Raw genomic sequence first — 16,543 nt, forward strand, 5'->3', positions numbered from 1 at the left:
GTTTATAAACAATGGAGACATGATGTTTTTAAAAATAGTCAATAACTTCGTTCCTATTGGTCTTAGAAGGTTTTTTATTTTTTAATGTGAGCTTTTTACCAGCTATCCAATGGTTGTACGTACAAGTCTGTAGCTTGAAAAATATAGAAGTTATTACAATTGTTTATAATTAAAAAACCTACTCCTTTTTCAAACGTTTATTTTGTAAATAATTTCGATGAAAACTCAATATGAAGAGATAGTCTGTCTTAAAGATTCCTATGGAATTTGCTGAATGTGTCTAGCATTATGCATAGGGCAAGCTTAATAGTTTAAATAATTAGCCTCAGGGATAAACAAATTAAATAACTTATAAAATATTTGACTGATCGGGGGAAAATTTCGCACAAATCTAAAAGATGGTAATTCCTTGATGTTTAAATGTATTAATACCATTTTATTTTGTTATTAAAAAAATTAATAAAATTTATAAATTAGTGCAAAAAAACTGCTTTTTTTGCAAATATCTCTGTAAATTATTTATCAATTTTAATTAAAAAAAACGGGAAAATAAAGATATTCTTGACATAAAAAAATGACATAAATATTGTTTATTTAAAATATAAGGGAAAAAATTTATAGACAAAAAATTAAATTGTGACCATAAATTATTGCTTAAAAAAACGCAAGGTAAAACTAGGAGTATCTTTTCATCTATTCATCATCTATTTTCCCCTACCTATGTCTTAAAAGCTTCAGATATCTGCGAAATATTTTTCCAACTTTTTTTTTAACCAGACTGGGCTACTGCGTTTGTGTGTACTGATACTCTAGATGCGTTCCTTTCAACATTACTATTATTATGACTTCTAGGTTTAGCGTTAGATTCAAATATATTTAAATTATCTAATACATTATATTGTTTTTGCAAAAATTCAAAAAAATTCATTAGTAGATGGCAGTTCGTTTGGATTGCGTTCGTTTTCAAAAGCGCGTCTAGTCTGATAATCTAGTTTCTTTTCTAAGATAAATACTAACAATGTGTCTAAATTGATTTCAGCCGTTAAGTTTAAGTTTCTAAGCAAATCTAATGTTTTTTTACATGTTAGCTTATTTTTGTCTTCGTAATTAGTATTAAGCGTCGATATAGCAATTTCTAAATTTTGATTAGTCACAGATAAATATTCAATTAATTGCAGCGGTTGACCTCTCAGAAGCGTTTTTAAATAATAAAATTTTTCTCTATCAGATCTTAATTTGGTATCATTTAACACAATTGCTTGAAACGAATCAAAGAATGACTGCCAATCTTGGCTAAATTTAATAATTTAGCCAAAATTATCTCAAAATGGTCGATAGTTTCCATTGCTGATGGTACAATTTCCTTATGTAATGATTCAGTAGCATTAGTCGTTGTACCATCAGAACTTAACTCTTCCGCTTGATCTAATAAATCTTGCAATTTTTTATAAGTTCCAAATAAACTATCATACTTTAATTGTATTAGCTGTTTATTATTCAAATCATCTGAATTAGTATTCAAAAAGCTTTCAATACGGGTAAATTGAGATTTAAAACCCCCAATTTGCTTGGTTAAATGTTTAGAAGTCATTTCAGCAACTTTTACAAAACAGTACAATTAACAACAATAAGATGATTGAATCTTTTGAGTATAAAATTTTCTATAAAATATTTTAAATAATAAATTTAACAATACCGATAGCCAACAATGTCTGGCGACCTTCTTGGGAATTTCCAAATGAATATCATTGTCACAATTTCTTATTACCTCTACAACGGTACTACTTAACGTTGGAGAAAAATTTTGTGACCTCACGTTAGACTTTAATTCGTGCCACATATGTTCTATGGGATTTAGCATACAATAATAGAGTGGAAGCCGCAGCACTATATGTCCCATTTCCTCTGCCAATGTATCACAAACATATACTTTTTTTCTAGAAAATGCCTTTAATACTTCTAAAAGCTCTTGTTTGGTGTAACATTCTTTAAAATACATATCATTCGTCTCCATATAATTTTAAATTTCCAATTTAGTATTATTTGAGTTTGGAGCCTTACTTAGTTGGCGACTGTGATAGCTTGCATTGTCCATTACTATCAGGCTATTCTGAGGAATGTTTGGCATACGATTATTTTTGAAACATTTTTCAAAAAGTTCTGCTATTGTATCTTCATGGTAGTCGACGCAGGATTCTTTAATATTCTTTACAGAAAGCCACAGTGCATTTGGAACCCAACCATTTTCTGATCCAGCATGTAAAATCGTTATTCTTTTCCCTTTATTTGACGAAGCTTTTGTCTTACAACGGGGGACACCGGGGCAATCGGCAAATCCTTTAGGTCGCGTTGAATGTGTGTCAAACCATGTCTCGTCGAGGTAAATTATCGGACGATTTTCAGAACGGAATTTTCTTATCGAAGTTATATACTCATAAAGTCATTTTTGTAATCTATGAGATTCCATAATTACCTGTCTTTTGTCAATTATACGATATCGAAAGCCCATACTTTTCAAAAATTTCCATAAGCTGGTGAGGCTACAGCTTATTTGGGTTTCGTCAACATTGAGCCATTGCTTCAGAGCTCTTAATGTATGCGTTGCTCTCCGTACATGGTATAGACTTTTCGACGTATCAAGTCCTTATCGGCTTCGTCCATACATTTGGTGGTCAGATGTATTTTTGTCAAATCGCATATTTCACTCGTAGCGGAAGTTGTGTCAAGTCCTCTTTTAAGTAAGCTACTGTATATAGTTTTTACAATTTGCTTTGTATCTACAGATAAATTTTTCATCTTTACCGAAACACTAGAAGAAACCCCATTATTATTATCCCACAGACGCCACATAATGATAGAAAACGTAATGAAGTAATACTACGTAACTCTTCCCGTGATACATAAAGACAAACAAATTTTATCAAGAATTTGTATTTAAATACTGGTTGGTGTTCAGTTCCATAAACTTATTATATACATACCTGAAAACCACTTAAAAGGTGATTAGCAAACCCGTTGTGGACTACCATCGAATTCGAAAAACCCTCTTATTAGTACAGTTTCGTCAATATAAGCCTTATCTGTAATGAGTTTGGATTGTACGCAATTAAATCGACATTACCAATTCGCTGCCAAACTTCATTTTTTTAGTTTTATAGCACCTACAGGTCAATTTTATAGTCCGAACTTATTAGAACAATATTCAAAAAATTCTAAAAGTTTTCACAATAGCCCTGTGTCTAAAATTTCTTTTTGTTCCAATTTTGGAACATGGCTGTAAGTATGTAATAAAAAATCAACAACGTCAATTTAAACTTAACATTTTGAGAGGATCTATATATTTTTTTCATGAAAAGATTTAAAACAATTAATAGGATGTACATTAATTTTACAAATACCGCATCCAAAAATCGTGTTTGTTTTACAAATTTTGCAGCTGTTTTGTTTTAACGAAATTGGGTAATGAAAAACCGACATATTTTATGAAGCATATCCTGGAATTTTTAGAAATAATGTTCCTAACTTTGACTTATGTTTTGGTTGTCGAAGGTTGAATATTAGATATGTTGTCACAATGGTTCTTGTAATCCAACGGACGCATACTTTTAACAAATTCATCAGCGTTAGATTGAATTTTATTGTGGTATTAAATTCTATATAAAATGCATGCGTTGGAGATTAAAGCAGACAAAAGGTAAACAAAAATTTGCCACCACAATTTATAATTAGCGATATTTCTATCCATTAAATCAGTACCTCCCATATGATCTTTACACTGCTGAATTGCGTAGTGAACGTCTTCCATTACATAGTTTTTTCTGCTGCAGAATAACGATGTACCGATTTTATAGGTTGAAAGCCATAACAATCTGAAGCCACGTGAACGATGGCATTATCCTTCCACTGGATACATTTTATATCTTCATCAGAACTTGTATATACATCAAAGGATCCTCTAACTGATTTTTTCATTGCGTTTTTATTCAACGCGTATTTCATAATTCTATTATGTATAATGGTGCCCGTGCAACCATATCCGAATTCACTCATGGCCCTTATCAGTGGAAGTCCAGTAAAAAAGTTGTCAATAAAAAAGTAACATTTTTTATCTGCAAAATTATGTCTCATTCTCTCGGTAATAGTTGTAACTACAGATCCACTTAGCTCCAAGCTACTCTCTTCTAGTAGGGTTCCTTACCCTTACTTATCATTTTTTTGTAGCTAAGTGGTATCTGTAAAATGTATATTTTGCAAAATTTCTCTAAACCTATTTCTCGACATTTCGTTGGAGATTGATTCGTTTTTGGGATCCAAATCCAAACTCCAGTACATATCTTTTCTGGGACTTTGAGAATAACCAGAAATCAGTAGGATTGCAAAGAATACTTTGAGTTCTTCAATGGTAACCTCAAATGATGTGTTTGCATTTTTGTGTAGGGCATACTTTATAGAGTCGTCTTTTATGTATTCAAAGAAATTTTCACACCAAAAAAATGAAAAGAAATCGATTGCACTTTCACGGTGAACATTATTTCGATTTGAAAGTGAGATATTTTCTTGATGTTTATCTTGGGACAAGTCACCTTTTTTCCAGTCGTTTTGACTATTTGATTTTTACGCTATTTTATTAGATTGAGCCACATATATTAAAAGTTCATCATTGCTCGTCAAGAATATATCTTCAGCTTCTTGGATCTCACATTGTGAAATTAGAGTGGCCTCAGCGGGGGCGTTCAGCATCTTTGATGAAAACTTATCCGAAAAATCATTGAAATTCACATCATCCGATGATTCAGAATAACCATCAGAATCTTCTGCTGGAGACAATTTTTCAGAATATCAGCTGAACAACTCGTTTTCTTTCCATAAAATGTTTTCACATCCATAATGCCAAACTAAAACGAAAAGCCTCAATTAGCAACATATACAGAAAAGTTTCATTTTTGGAACATACACAAACTAGAGGTTACTTGGTCTATTCAATTTGAGAATAAGCATTTAAACGGTAAGATATATTATATAGGCATATAATATTACTTAAACTTACCCCGATCGCAATATTTCACAACAGAAGAGAGCTAGAAATTATACAACTGCAGTTTCCTTGAAATTTTGATACGAATCACACAACAAAAGCGACTTATACGAAACCAATGGGTAAACTCAATATACACGTTTTCTTTTGACACTACCGAACACAAATAGTTTATCAGATTTAAGACCAACAGTAACATCTTGTAACCAGCAGCGAAACTAACAACTGTTCCAGATTTGGAACATGGCAGCGAATGGATGAACTAAAGATTGACAAATTTTACCAGGAAACATATTTAAATTTTACCTGAAACCGGACCTTTTATACTATTTTTGGTTAACCCAGGATGTTTATAGTTGTTACTAATTGAAGTCAATCATTTACTACTAAAAAACCTTTAGTGGGTTTTTTCTCTAGGGGTGAAAATACTAATTTCTTGGCTTTCTTAGGAAGTTCTTGATTTTTTATAGTGTTTGCTCATTGTACCAATTTTTTGCTGCTATTTGCTTAATAATATTTGATTCTAACTTGACTTTTGACATGGAAATTTATATAAATATATGTAGTATACTTTAGTATGTTGTCAATTTATGTTGGTGTAGGATAGGATGATGAATTGTTTATAGTCGTGTCAGTACGGGTAGGTTTATGAAATACGAAGAACTCATGTTTGTTTTTAAGTCTGATAATTTTATTAAGCTCGTTTAAATTAAAATTCAAAATCCCCCTCTTATACTTCTTATTGATACACAGGCCACTACATCTTTGCTTAATCCCGATATAGCCAATAAATTTTACAAAAATAATGTATACTATGAACCATTTATTACCTAAATTTTTTAGAATTATTCACAAGATTATTGTGTATAAATTCCAATTTTTCTCGAATTTACCTCTGATATTATTTTAAAATTTTATCTTTTTAAGTTTGATAAAACATTTGACGATCTTATCGGCCTCAATAACTTTAAACTTCAGAAAACAAATCCCGATTCTACCCAAGTTTCTCTTACTACAGAGCATCCTATTTTTTCAATAAATTACTATGTCACAAACAAAGCCCAATTCTATACAGTCCAGTTAGAACTCCAAACAATTACAAGTCAGATTTCCCGTAAAAGAAACATTAGGTACAGTCGTCATCCCAAGACAAAAAGTCGAAGGTGTCATCCTAAGAGAGACTCTCACCGTCGCATTAAATTAACTTGCCTTGACCTAGCTAATCAATAACACTGATCAATATATCCAAGTGGGATTAACAGATCCCATTAAAAACCAAGCAATAAATTTTTAAGAATACAATTTATATATATATATATATATATATATATATATATATATATATATATAACGTCAGATATCCTACTCACTGAAGACAATAATCTAAGAGATATCGATCTTCTTCTTGCAACCCATCATTTAAGTACAGAAGAAAAATCTTACCTGAGATAACTGTGCAGAAAGTTTGTAAAGATACTTCATCATCCAGAAAATCCGTTAACATTTACTAATCAAATAAAGCACCATATACGAACCAGAGACGAAGTTCTAGTTTATACCAGGTATTCACACATCCATAAGGAAAAAATATGTAACAGATCACTTCGAAGCTCGATCAAGAAATCATCAGACCGAGTCAATCACCCTGGTCATCTCCAATCTGGATCGTACCAAAGAAACCAGACGTCTCAGGAAAAATTAAATGGCAAATAAATGTCGACAATGTGGACTGTAAGTGAGCAAACCATCAATGACCGATATTCAATTCCAAATATAACAGACATTCTGGATAAACTGGGACGCTGTCAATACTTTTCCACCCTAGAGTTAGCCAACGAATTTCATCAAAATAAAATGGCCGAAGAAGATATCCAGAAAACTGCATTTAACGTTGAAAATTGCCACTATCAATACCTGAACATACTATTCGGACTTAAATCTAGTCCACCCAGTTATCAAAATATACTCTCAACATTTCAGAGAATAATGACAAATGTACTAAAAAGAGGTATAGGAGAAATATGTTTACATGGACGACATCATTGTATTATTAACCTATCTTCAAGAATACATGGTTTATCGCAAGAAGATCTTTAAGAGATTACGAGAAACAAGATTTAAAATACAAATTTAAAAATGGGAATTTCTTACGAAAGAAGTTGATTTTTTAGGCCATATCATAACTTGCGAGGAAATAAAACCAAACCAAAGATTAGAGCCATAATAGACTAACCTATGGTAAAAACAGCAAAAGAAATTTAGTGATTTTTAGGATTACTTGATAACTATAGAAAATTCATTAAAACTTTGCCAAAAATTACAAAGCCACTTACCACATGTCTTAAAAAAGTTGCAAAAATTGAACACACCAAAGAATTTTTAAACTTTATTAAAACTTGAAAAAGATTATTAATTAATGATCGACTAATACATTCAATATAGCAACTTTGCTATAAAAGCCATCCTATAACAGGGTCTTCTTCTTCTTCTTCAAGTTCCGCTCCTATCTGAGATTGGAAATCATTCTGGCAATTATAATTTTGTTGGTTACGCGCCTGAATAGTTCAATTGAACTGCGTCCAAACCATTCGCGCAGATTGCGTAGCCACGAGATTTTACGTCTTCCTACGCTTCTTCCGCCTTTGATTTTTCCCTGCATTATATTCCTTGATAGTTCGTATTTTTCACCTCTCATGATGTGCCCCAAGTATTTCAATTTCCTGATTTTTATGGAATTTAAAACTTCGCATTCTGTTCCTAGTTGTTCGAGAACTTGTTCGTTTGTTTTGCGATCCATTCATGTTATTTTCAAAATACGTCGGTAACACCACATTTCGAATGCTTCTAGGTTTTTAATGTTGGATTTTTAAGTGTCCAAGCTTTAAATCTATACAAAAGGGTAGAGAAAATATAACATCGAAGCATTCTTATTTGGAGCAATATATTGATATCGCGATTACAAAAAAGTTTTCTCATTCTATTAAAAGTTGACCGTGCAATTTCAATGCGGCATCTTATATCTTTTGTCTGATCAGTATCTTCTGTGATCCATGCTCCAAGGTATTTGTACGAAGATATTTGTTCAATTTCTGTATTATCTAGTACTAGCTTAACTTTGATGTTTTGTGCTTTTGTAAATACCATGAACTTGGTTTTTTTCAAATTTATTTTTAGTCCATAATCGTTGCAATATATATTTAGTTGTTCAGCAAGGAGTTCTTCTAGTGTTCCTGTCAGAAGGACGGTGTTGTCAGCATATCTTATGTTATTAAGTGGCTCACCGTTTATTATAAGGCCCTCACTGACCTCGGCAAGCACTAATTCTGAGATGGCTTCACTGTATAAATTGAATAACAAGTGTGATAAAATACACCCTTGGCGGACCCCACTTCAAATCTGGATATCCTCGGTCAGTTCATTTTCAACTTTCACTAATAGGAAACAATAAACCCATCGCCTTTATATCCAGAACTTTAAATGAATAATAATAATCGTCTCCCGTTTTATACCGCTTCGCGGCTTTGGGAGTATAGCAGGGTAGTCTGCTATATCTAGGGCCTACGGTATACAAGGAAGGTAACATGGCCAGTGCTACGCTTCAACTGCCTATTATTACCCCTGGTTTTATCCAAGGTACTCATTTTATTCAAGCTGAGTCGACCTGGGGCCTATAGACATTTTTAAAAATGTCTAGTTGTTCTTGCCGGCGGTAGGATTCGAACTCCGGACCACCGGCATGCGAGGCAAGAATCCTACCGCTTGCGCTACGCAGGCCCCTTTAAATAAAACTGAACTTAAATATTCCACTAACGAAGAAGAGATGTTAGCAATTGTGTGGGATACTAAATACTTCCGCCCATACTTTTTCAAACGAAAATTCAAAATTTTATCCAACCATCAACCACAACAATGACTCTTCAATTTCTCTCAAAGATCCAAACTGGTCATTTCAGCTGGTCCATACCTAGTATACAACTCAGACGTTTTCCAATATATTTTATGCATCTATCAAGTGAATCCAAATCATTCATCTGTCCTGAAAAATGTCCACAAGAGAATGGTCAAACTAATAACTGTATTATACAAATTCTCCAGATAATCAATGGAGCTGCCTAGTGCCAAAGTGTTTCTGTCAAAAATATTAGATGCACACTACATTGCTTTTACGAAGCTGTGTCCAAAGGTTACGAAAGTATCTATCTAGAAGTATTGAAGGAACCCATCTAATTGAGGTACTGCCAGGATGTGAACAACGAACCAATAATGAAATTTACAAAAATTTCAAAACAACAATTGAAGCAGAACCACTACCATTACCAAAAGTCAAGTTTACTGTTATTCCAAAGGAACAGCTAATAGTCAAACCCCTAAAATGGGACAGAATTTCTTTAGACGAACTACACAAGTTAACACATGAAGAGTAAAGATTTTAGTCCATCCTTCCAATGAAAATGTACCACAACTACTATGAACACCACCGATATGTATCCTGGTCGCAATCCTTTTAATTTTTGGTTTCATCATGCTACGAAAACTAAAAAAGAAAAATATAATCAGAATCCAACCACAGCAGAAGACATGCCTGACCAAAGCCAAGAGTCATCAGAAACAGTACACAGAATTTTGTTCATCCTTTACAAAACTTACTTATGAGATGGAGAAAGTACGATACATTAATTCCGTATGTAAGTATGTATGTAAGTCCAATAATCCAGCCGATTAGCAATTTCAACACTAATCGCAGACAGGTCGTCATCAATTAATTTCATATAAATACTGTAAATTTCTGTTTTAATGTCAGTTGTTACTTAATTAACTAAAGGGCTGTTATTCTGTTTTTTATGCCTTTAAAAGGGCCTATTTAAAAAGTACCTTCGAGAGTGACAACCTTTAAGTGGCACAAGTACATATATATCTATAACAGGGAACTATATACAGTAGTATTTATCTGAACCAACGAGACCACATTATTTGTATGAGTTTCACATCAAGGACCACAACTTGATGGATGGATAGAATGTTACTAACCTTCTTAAAATTAAAAAATGGTATTATATTTGAATAATATATTTTAAGACTAGTTATTAAAAATTTAAATAAAAATTTCTAAAATGTGTATTAAAAAAATAGTTAATAGGGAATATATTTTTATTGAGTTATTTTAGACCTGCTTTTAATTATTATTTCCTTATTATAGATTTTAACTATGCCGTCCGTTGCAAACAAAAACTTTCCATATCATGTCCGAACGACACAAATAGGTATTATGGAACTTACCGGTCGACATGGTACCAGCACTATGGAACAATTTGGTCATCATATGTACGAACCAACCGCCACGATTAGAGAACAGACCGTTATTATTCCTCTCACACGTAGGACGGAAGAATATTTTGAGACGATGCAACATCAGCAGGAAAGAAGAAACGTTGAAGAGCTTCAGAATTATGACTTAATGGAAAATGAAAAGAATAAGACGATTGAGAATGTGCTACGGTGGTCATTAGCGAAGAATGTCCCAATATTAAATCTCTCAACAGGTATGTATAGTAGCAGTACTACAACAAGTAATACGTTTATATCTCATAATAGTAAGACATCACTAAATTTTTAATAGAAGAAGTCAGTTTATATTACAAAGGCTGACATAATTATTTTCTGACTTTTGATTATATTTTCTGTTGTGGCCTTAGCATGGCCAATTGACCAGACTATTTTGAAATTTGTTTACACAGATTGTCCCGTGACATTCGTTGATACAGTTATCTAAGTGCTTTTGGTAACTTTGATAATAGCAATATATGATAAACAAAATATGTAAAAAATTAAACGTAATTTTTTACCAATAAATAATATATAAACAATCCAAAATCGCATTTTAATTTTAAATATTAAAGTTAAAGACCGATAAATTATATGGAAAAATGACATAATTTACTGAAAAAGCATAAAAAATCGTTTAAAATCAGTGTTTTTGAAGGTATTTTTGTTAATTCGTTGCTTAATTATTGCAAAATATCTTTTAAAGTTACTTTTTTTAAGTTATTAATAATTTCTATAAATGCCCAAAAAAACTGTTGTTCGAATAATTCCCTTCGAACATGTAAAACTATTTATAAATATTTTTAATTTAAAATTTAACTCCACTTTTGACAAAATACACCCACTCTATAAATGTTTTTTGTGAGCTTAAAACTCTTTCAAAAAATAGTTTCCGAAAAATCAGGTACCCTGCTTACCCTCAGAGCGAATTTAGGCGTGGATGAAGAAACATCTCTGTTTGGCAGAAGTCCCTAAAAATCCGTCAAGGATTTAATCCACAAAAAAGATTTACAAAAATTTTCCCCGAAAGCGCGTGGCTAATAAATGCACCGGAACCGCCTTTAACACATGGTTACCACATCTCCGCAGCTCTTGATCCAGGATCTTCGTGATAACGACTTGGATAGACAATAGTGCACATATACTTTCAAAAGACTTATTAACTAATAAGTAGTATTTAGTAGTAGGAATTTTGTTTAGTTCTTTATGTATTTGTACTGATTTTATTTATGCTATTTGTTTTTCTTTCTTTTTGTCTTTAATAAATCGTTTTGTACCTTTGAATAGCTTTTTGAACCGTTAGTGTTTAAGACATTCTTATATTACAGGTAAGAGCTCTCATATTTTGTAACCAGCAATCTATGTCTTACTCCCTATCTCATTTTAGGACATTCTTCATGTTTGTCCTATTGTGTAGATACTAATTTTATCTACAACTTTGATTTTGATTGAGATTAAGGAGAATATCAAAAATAAAGGCTTTAAGGCTTTTAAAATCCCGCTTTAAAAATTTCAAGAAATTTCGCTTAATAGTTGTTGCAAACTTAAAATTGTTTATCCCAAAAAGCTTTTATCTACAACGTTATTATGCGTAATCTATTAGGTCTACATTATTAGGTCTATTATTTTATCAAACTAAATTATTTAATGATTAAAACGGTTAGGTTAAATATTGTAAAATAAGTTTGCAAAGTACTGTTATTTTAAGCTTATAAACAAATAAAATAGCTCAGGCGTAAAAAAAACATACTATCCTACGACCCTTAAAACCTGGGCTAGCCCTTTTTTTTTCAAAAATTTACAGGGATTTTGTTTAAACACTAACCAATTAAAAAAAAACATTTGAAAGATTCAAAATTCAAGTTTGGACAAAAAAAATAATTTGTAGTTTGTTTAAACAACTTAAAATAAATATTTATTTTGCAAAATTGTACTTTTCCCTTATTATTATAAGTAGAAAAGATTATGCAGTAATAAGCAACTTAAATATTTATGTATTATAGTTAGAAATAATATCTTTTAACAATACATTTTACAAAAATTAACTTTTTATTTGAACATAAAATCTATATGTGTTAATTTTTCTTGAATTATGCTTATTATTTTTATAATTACTTTTTCTTAAAAACATTACAAATATATTTTCCACAAATTAAATTGTTACAAACTTTGTATAAATATAAATAAAACTTATAAAAGTAATTTTTATATATCATTACCATATAACAATTTACATACTTAATTTTACTATTTTTATTTATAAATGTACAAGGTTTATAACAATTTATTTAAAATATATTTGTAAAGTTTTTTAGTTCAGAAAAGTAATTGTAAACAGCTCCCAAAGGAATGGATGGAGGCATATATGACATCTATATTTAAGAAAGGAGATAGAAACCGATGCGAAAACTACAGAGGAATAAGCGTAATATCATCAATAGGAAGATTATATGGGAAAATTCTGCGAGAAAAAATAGAGCAAGCGATAAAAGGCAAAATCGGGGAGGATCAGGCAGTTTTCACGGCAGGAAGATCATGCATAGACCACACATACACACTGGAACAACTGTTGGAAAAGAAAAAAGCAAAAGATAGAGATATACATTTGGCATTTGTGGACCTAAGAATGGCGTATGACTCTGTACCAAGGTCAGAACTATGGGAGGCAATGTACAAATTAGAAATACAGACGGAACTCATAGAAGCTAAAAAAGCTCTGTATAAAGAAAATAAATTGTCCATTAAAATGGGGACAAGGATCATAGAAGACTTCACCACAACAAAAGGGCTCCTGCGGGGTTGTTCCACATCTCCAACCCTATTCAAAATATACTTAGAGAAAGCCTTGACTACATGGAAAAGAAAATGCGAAGGCATGGGAGTACCGATACGGAACGAATACCTATATACGTTAAGCTTTGCAGACGATCAAGTAGTGATTGCTCAAGACCAAGACGACCTCAGCTACATGATAAAAAAACTACAAGAAGAATATACCAAGGCTGGCCTAGATATTAACCTCGCGAAAACAGAGTACCTATCTACAAGTGAAGAAGACATAGAAGATTTACAGATTGATGACAACGTAATAATCAAAGGAAGGATAAATTCAAATACTTGGGGTTTATAATCACGAAAAAGGCAACAAGAGAAGAAGAAATTACACAAAGATTAGGACAAACAAGAACAGCAATCCGATTACTAAACTCAGTATGGTGGGATAGACACCTAAATATGAAGACGAAAACATAGATTTATAAAACATTAGTGCAATATATTATGACCTATGGGGCTGAAAATTGGATCATAAATAAGAAAAATAGCAGTAAAATAAAGCAACAGAGATGGAATGCCTGCGAAGATGCTGCAGAGTAACAAGAATGCATAGGAGAGGTAATGACAAAATAAAGCAAAGAACATCAATGGAAACAGACATACTAACATACATAGAACAAAAAAGACTAAAGTGGTATGGACATGTAAGAAGAACTAGTGACAGCAGATGCATAAAGAGAATAACCAAATGGAGGCCCCATAGGAAGGAGGAAAAGAGGACGACCCCGAAAATCCTGGAGGAGCGAAGTAGACGACGCCATGAGTAAGAGAGGCCTAAACGATGGAGAAGGGAACAACAGAGAGAGATGGAAACGGTTGAGCGAGGGAAGGCAGTGAATACTGTAGAATCCCTGAATATATATATATATAATGAACCAGAAGTATTTGCTGACAACGTAAGGAAGTAAACGTTAAATAGTGGGTTTGCAGCAATAAAAAATGAAACGTGTACTCTTTTAAATTTTCATTCCAAGCCTTCGAACATTAGTTATGTCCTTCATCAGGGAGCTACAAATGTGATGAATAAATTGTTGGCGTTGGTATAATTAATTAAAAAATTCACTACTTACAAACTTAATGAGGTTGTATCAACGAAGATGTATTATAATGTTGATAAAATTTATCATAGTCTCTCATCTTTTTTTAATATATAAAACCTATTTTCATGTTTAAAAATTTTTAAAAAAATTACTGTACATCCAAAAACACTTAATTACTCTAAATAAATACATGACATTATTCTGACAAAATTCTTTTAAATGTCAATTGATAAATTAGTGTTTGTATTATTAGAGCATTTTTTATCTAGTAGTAACAAATAGGAGAACATTTCATTTAGATGACCAATATCCGTCCTATGATTCATTGCATTATTATTTTGGCAAATGTAGGCCATTTCAAGAAAAAGTCTTTTGGTGATATTACTTTCCTATTCTACTACTTTGATGTTATTATAATCTATCTGATGCCCATTTTTAAATGTATGTTCACCCAATGCACTTTTTTCAGGATGCAGTCTATTATCTGACTTGTGGGATGTAATGCGGTCTTTAAGGCATCTTGATGTTTGACAATAGTATACATGTTCACATGATCAGTAAATATTTTAACGAATTCAGTTAACAATTCCAAACTTAATAACTCAATATTTAATCTTTTATTAATAAAAACTGAAAAATTCTTAAAACAAAATCCCAATTTGATAATAACAAGATCAGATAAAGGAAACATCACTGTTATTTTGGAAAAACAAAAGTATTTAGATCTTTCTGTTGCTATAATAGAAAATGATACATCATATACCACATTAAATAATGATCCAACTTCATCAATTAAACAAAAATGTAATAAAGTAGTAAAATCGTTGTTTGACAATCAAAAAATAGATGAGGCCACAAAAAAGAGATTATCTAACTATAAAGGTATATCTGGAAAGTTTTATTGTCTACCAAAGGTACATAAAACCCCTTTATCTGTTAGATCCATTTTAGCCTCTATTGGCACACCTACAGAAAACATTGCTAACTACTTAACAGATATTTTAACGAATGCATATAATTGTGATAATTAATACTATATTAAAGACTCATTTCAAGTTAATCAATTATTTAATAACATACATCTGCCAGAAGGCTACGTTATTGCAAGCCTAGATGTATTATCCTTATTTAGCAATGTTTATCTAGATATATGTACACTTGCCATTAGTAATAAATGGGAGAGTATTGCTTAACATTGTAACATTGATAAGGACACATGTTTCAAACTGTTAAGTTTTCTGTTCGAAAACAATTATTTTTTATTTAAAAACAAATTTTACAAACAAACTTTTGGTACACCTATATCACCAATAATTTCCTGTTATGTAATGGACCACATACTAGACACCATCATCCTTGTCTTACCTTATAAATTAGATTTTATAAAAAAATATGTTGATGACATAATATTAGCATTACCAAGTACAGGGATAAATGATATACTTTGGTATTTCAATAGTTACAACCCCTACATTCAATTCACATTAGAATGTGAAGATACTACAGGTTCAGTACCTTTTTTAGATACCAAATTAATACGAAAAGGTACCCATTTACAGGTTGATTGGTATAGAAAACCTCTCAGTTCAGGCAGATATCTCAATTATTGGTCATACCATAAATATTCAATGAAACTTAATTTAGTTAAAGAAATAAAAAATCGTGTCCTTGAAATCAGCGATACCGCTTTCCATACAAAAAATCTAAAAATCCTTTATAACCTATTCATTGAAAACTCATACCCAAGTATACTACTCAAGAAAATTTTGTTTAACCCTTCACAAAATTTAACTAGTCATTTAAGAAACGAAGAAAATCTGTCTGTATCACAAGATAGAATTGGACATGTAGATCCTTTACCAAAACAAACTACAATCAGATATGTATCTCTTCCATACATTAAGGACATTGGACAGAAACTAAGTAGAATTTTTTTATCAATTCATAATATCAAAATTGCACATAAAACGGTACTAACAGTTAACAAGGTTTTTTCTAAACTTAAAGACCAATTCACACTCTTGTCTTTAACGGATGTTGTTTACTGTATACCGTGCGGATCATGTGAACAAGTATACTATGGTCAAACATCAAGATGCCTTAAATACCGCATTACATCCCACAAGTCAGATAATAGACTGCATCCTGAAAAAAGTGCATTGGGTGAACATGCATTTAAAAATGGGCATCAGATAGATTATAATAACATCAAAGTAGTAGAACAGGAAAGTAATATCACCAAAAGACTTTTTCTCTTTTTCTTGAAATGGCCTACATTTGCCAAAATAATAATGCAATGAATCATAGAACG

The 16,543-nt window shown here is 31.6% G+C and overlaps 1 protein-coding gene across 2 annotated transcripts in view; it reads left to right on the plus strand.

The window, feature by feature from the left end:
• Positions 1-16,543, plus strand: part of LOC140431258 (transmembrane protein 145-like) — a 188,813-nt gene that overhangs the window by 114,386 nt on the left and 57,884 nt on the right. For both annotated transcript variants that reach the window (XM_072519198.1, XM_072519197.1), the window contains exon 11: positions 10,233-10,575. In XM_072519198.1, the coding sequence (XP_072375299.1) occupies positions 10,233-10,575 (343 nt within the window). The remainder of the gene's footprint in view (positions 1-10,232; positions 10,576-16,543) is intronic.

This window comes from Diabrotica undecimpunctata, unplaced genomic scaffold (assembly GCF_040954645.1).
Source record: "Diabrotica undecimpunctata isolate CICGRU unplaced genomic scaffold, icDiaUnde3 ctg00000258.1, whole genome shotgun sequence".
In the NCBI taxonomy this organism is placed as follows: Eukaryota; Metazoa; Arthropoda; class Insecta; order Coleoptera; family Chrysomelidae; genus Diabrotica; species Diabrotica undecimpunctata.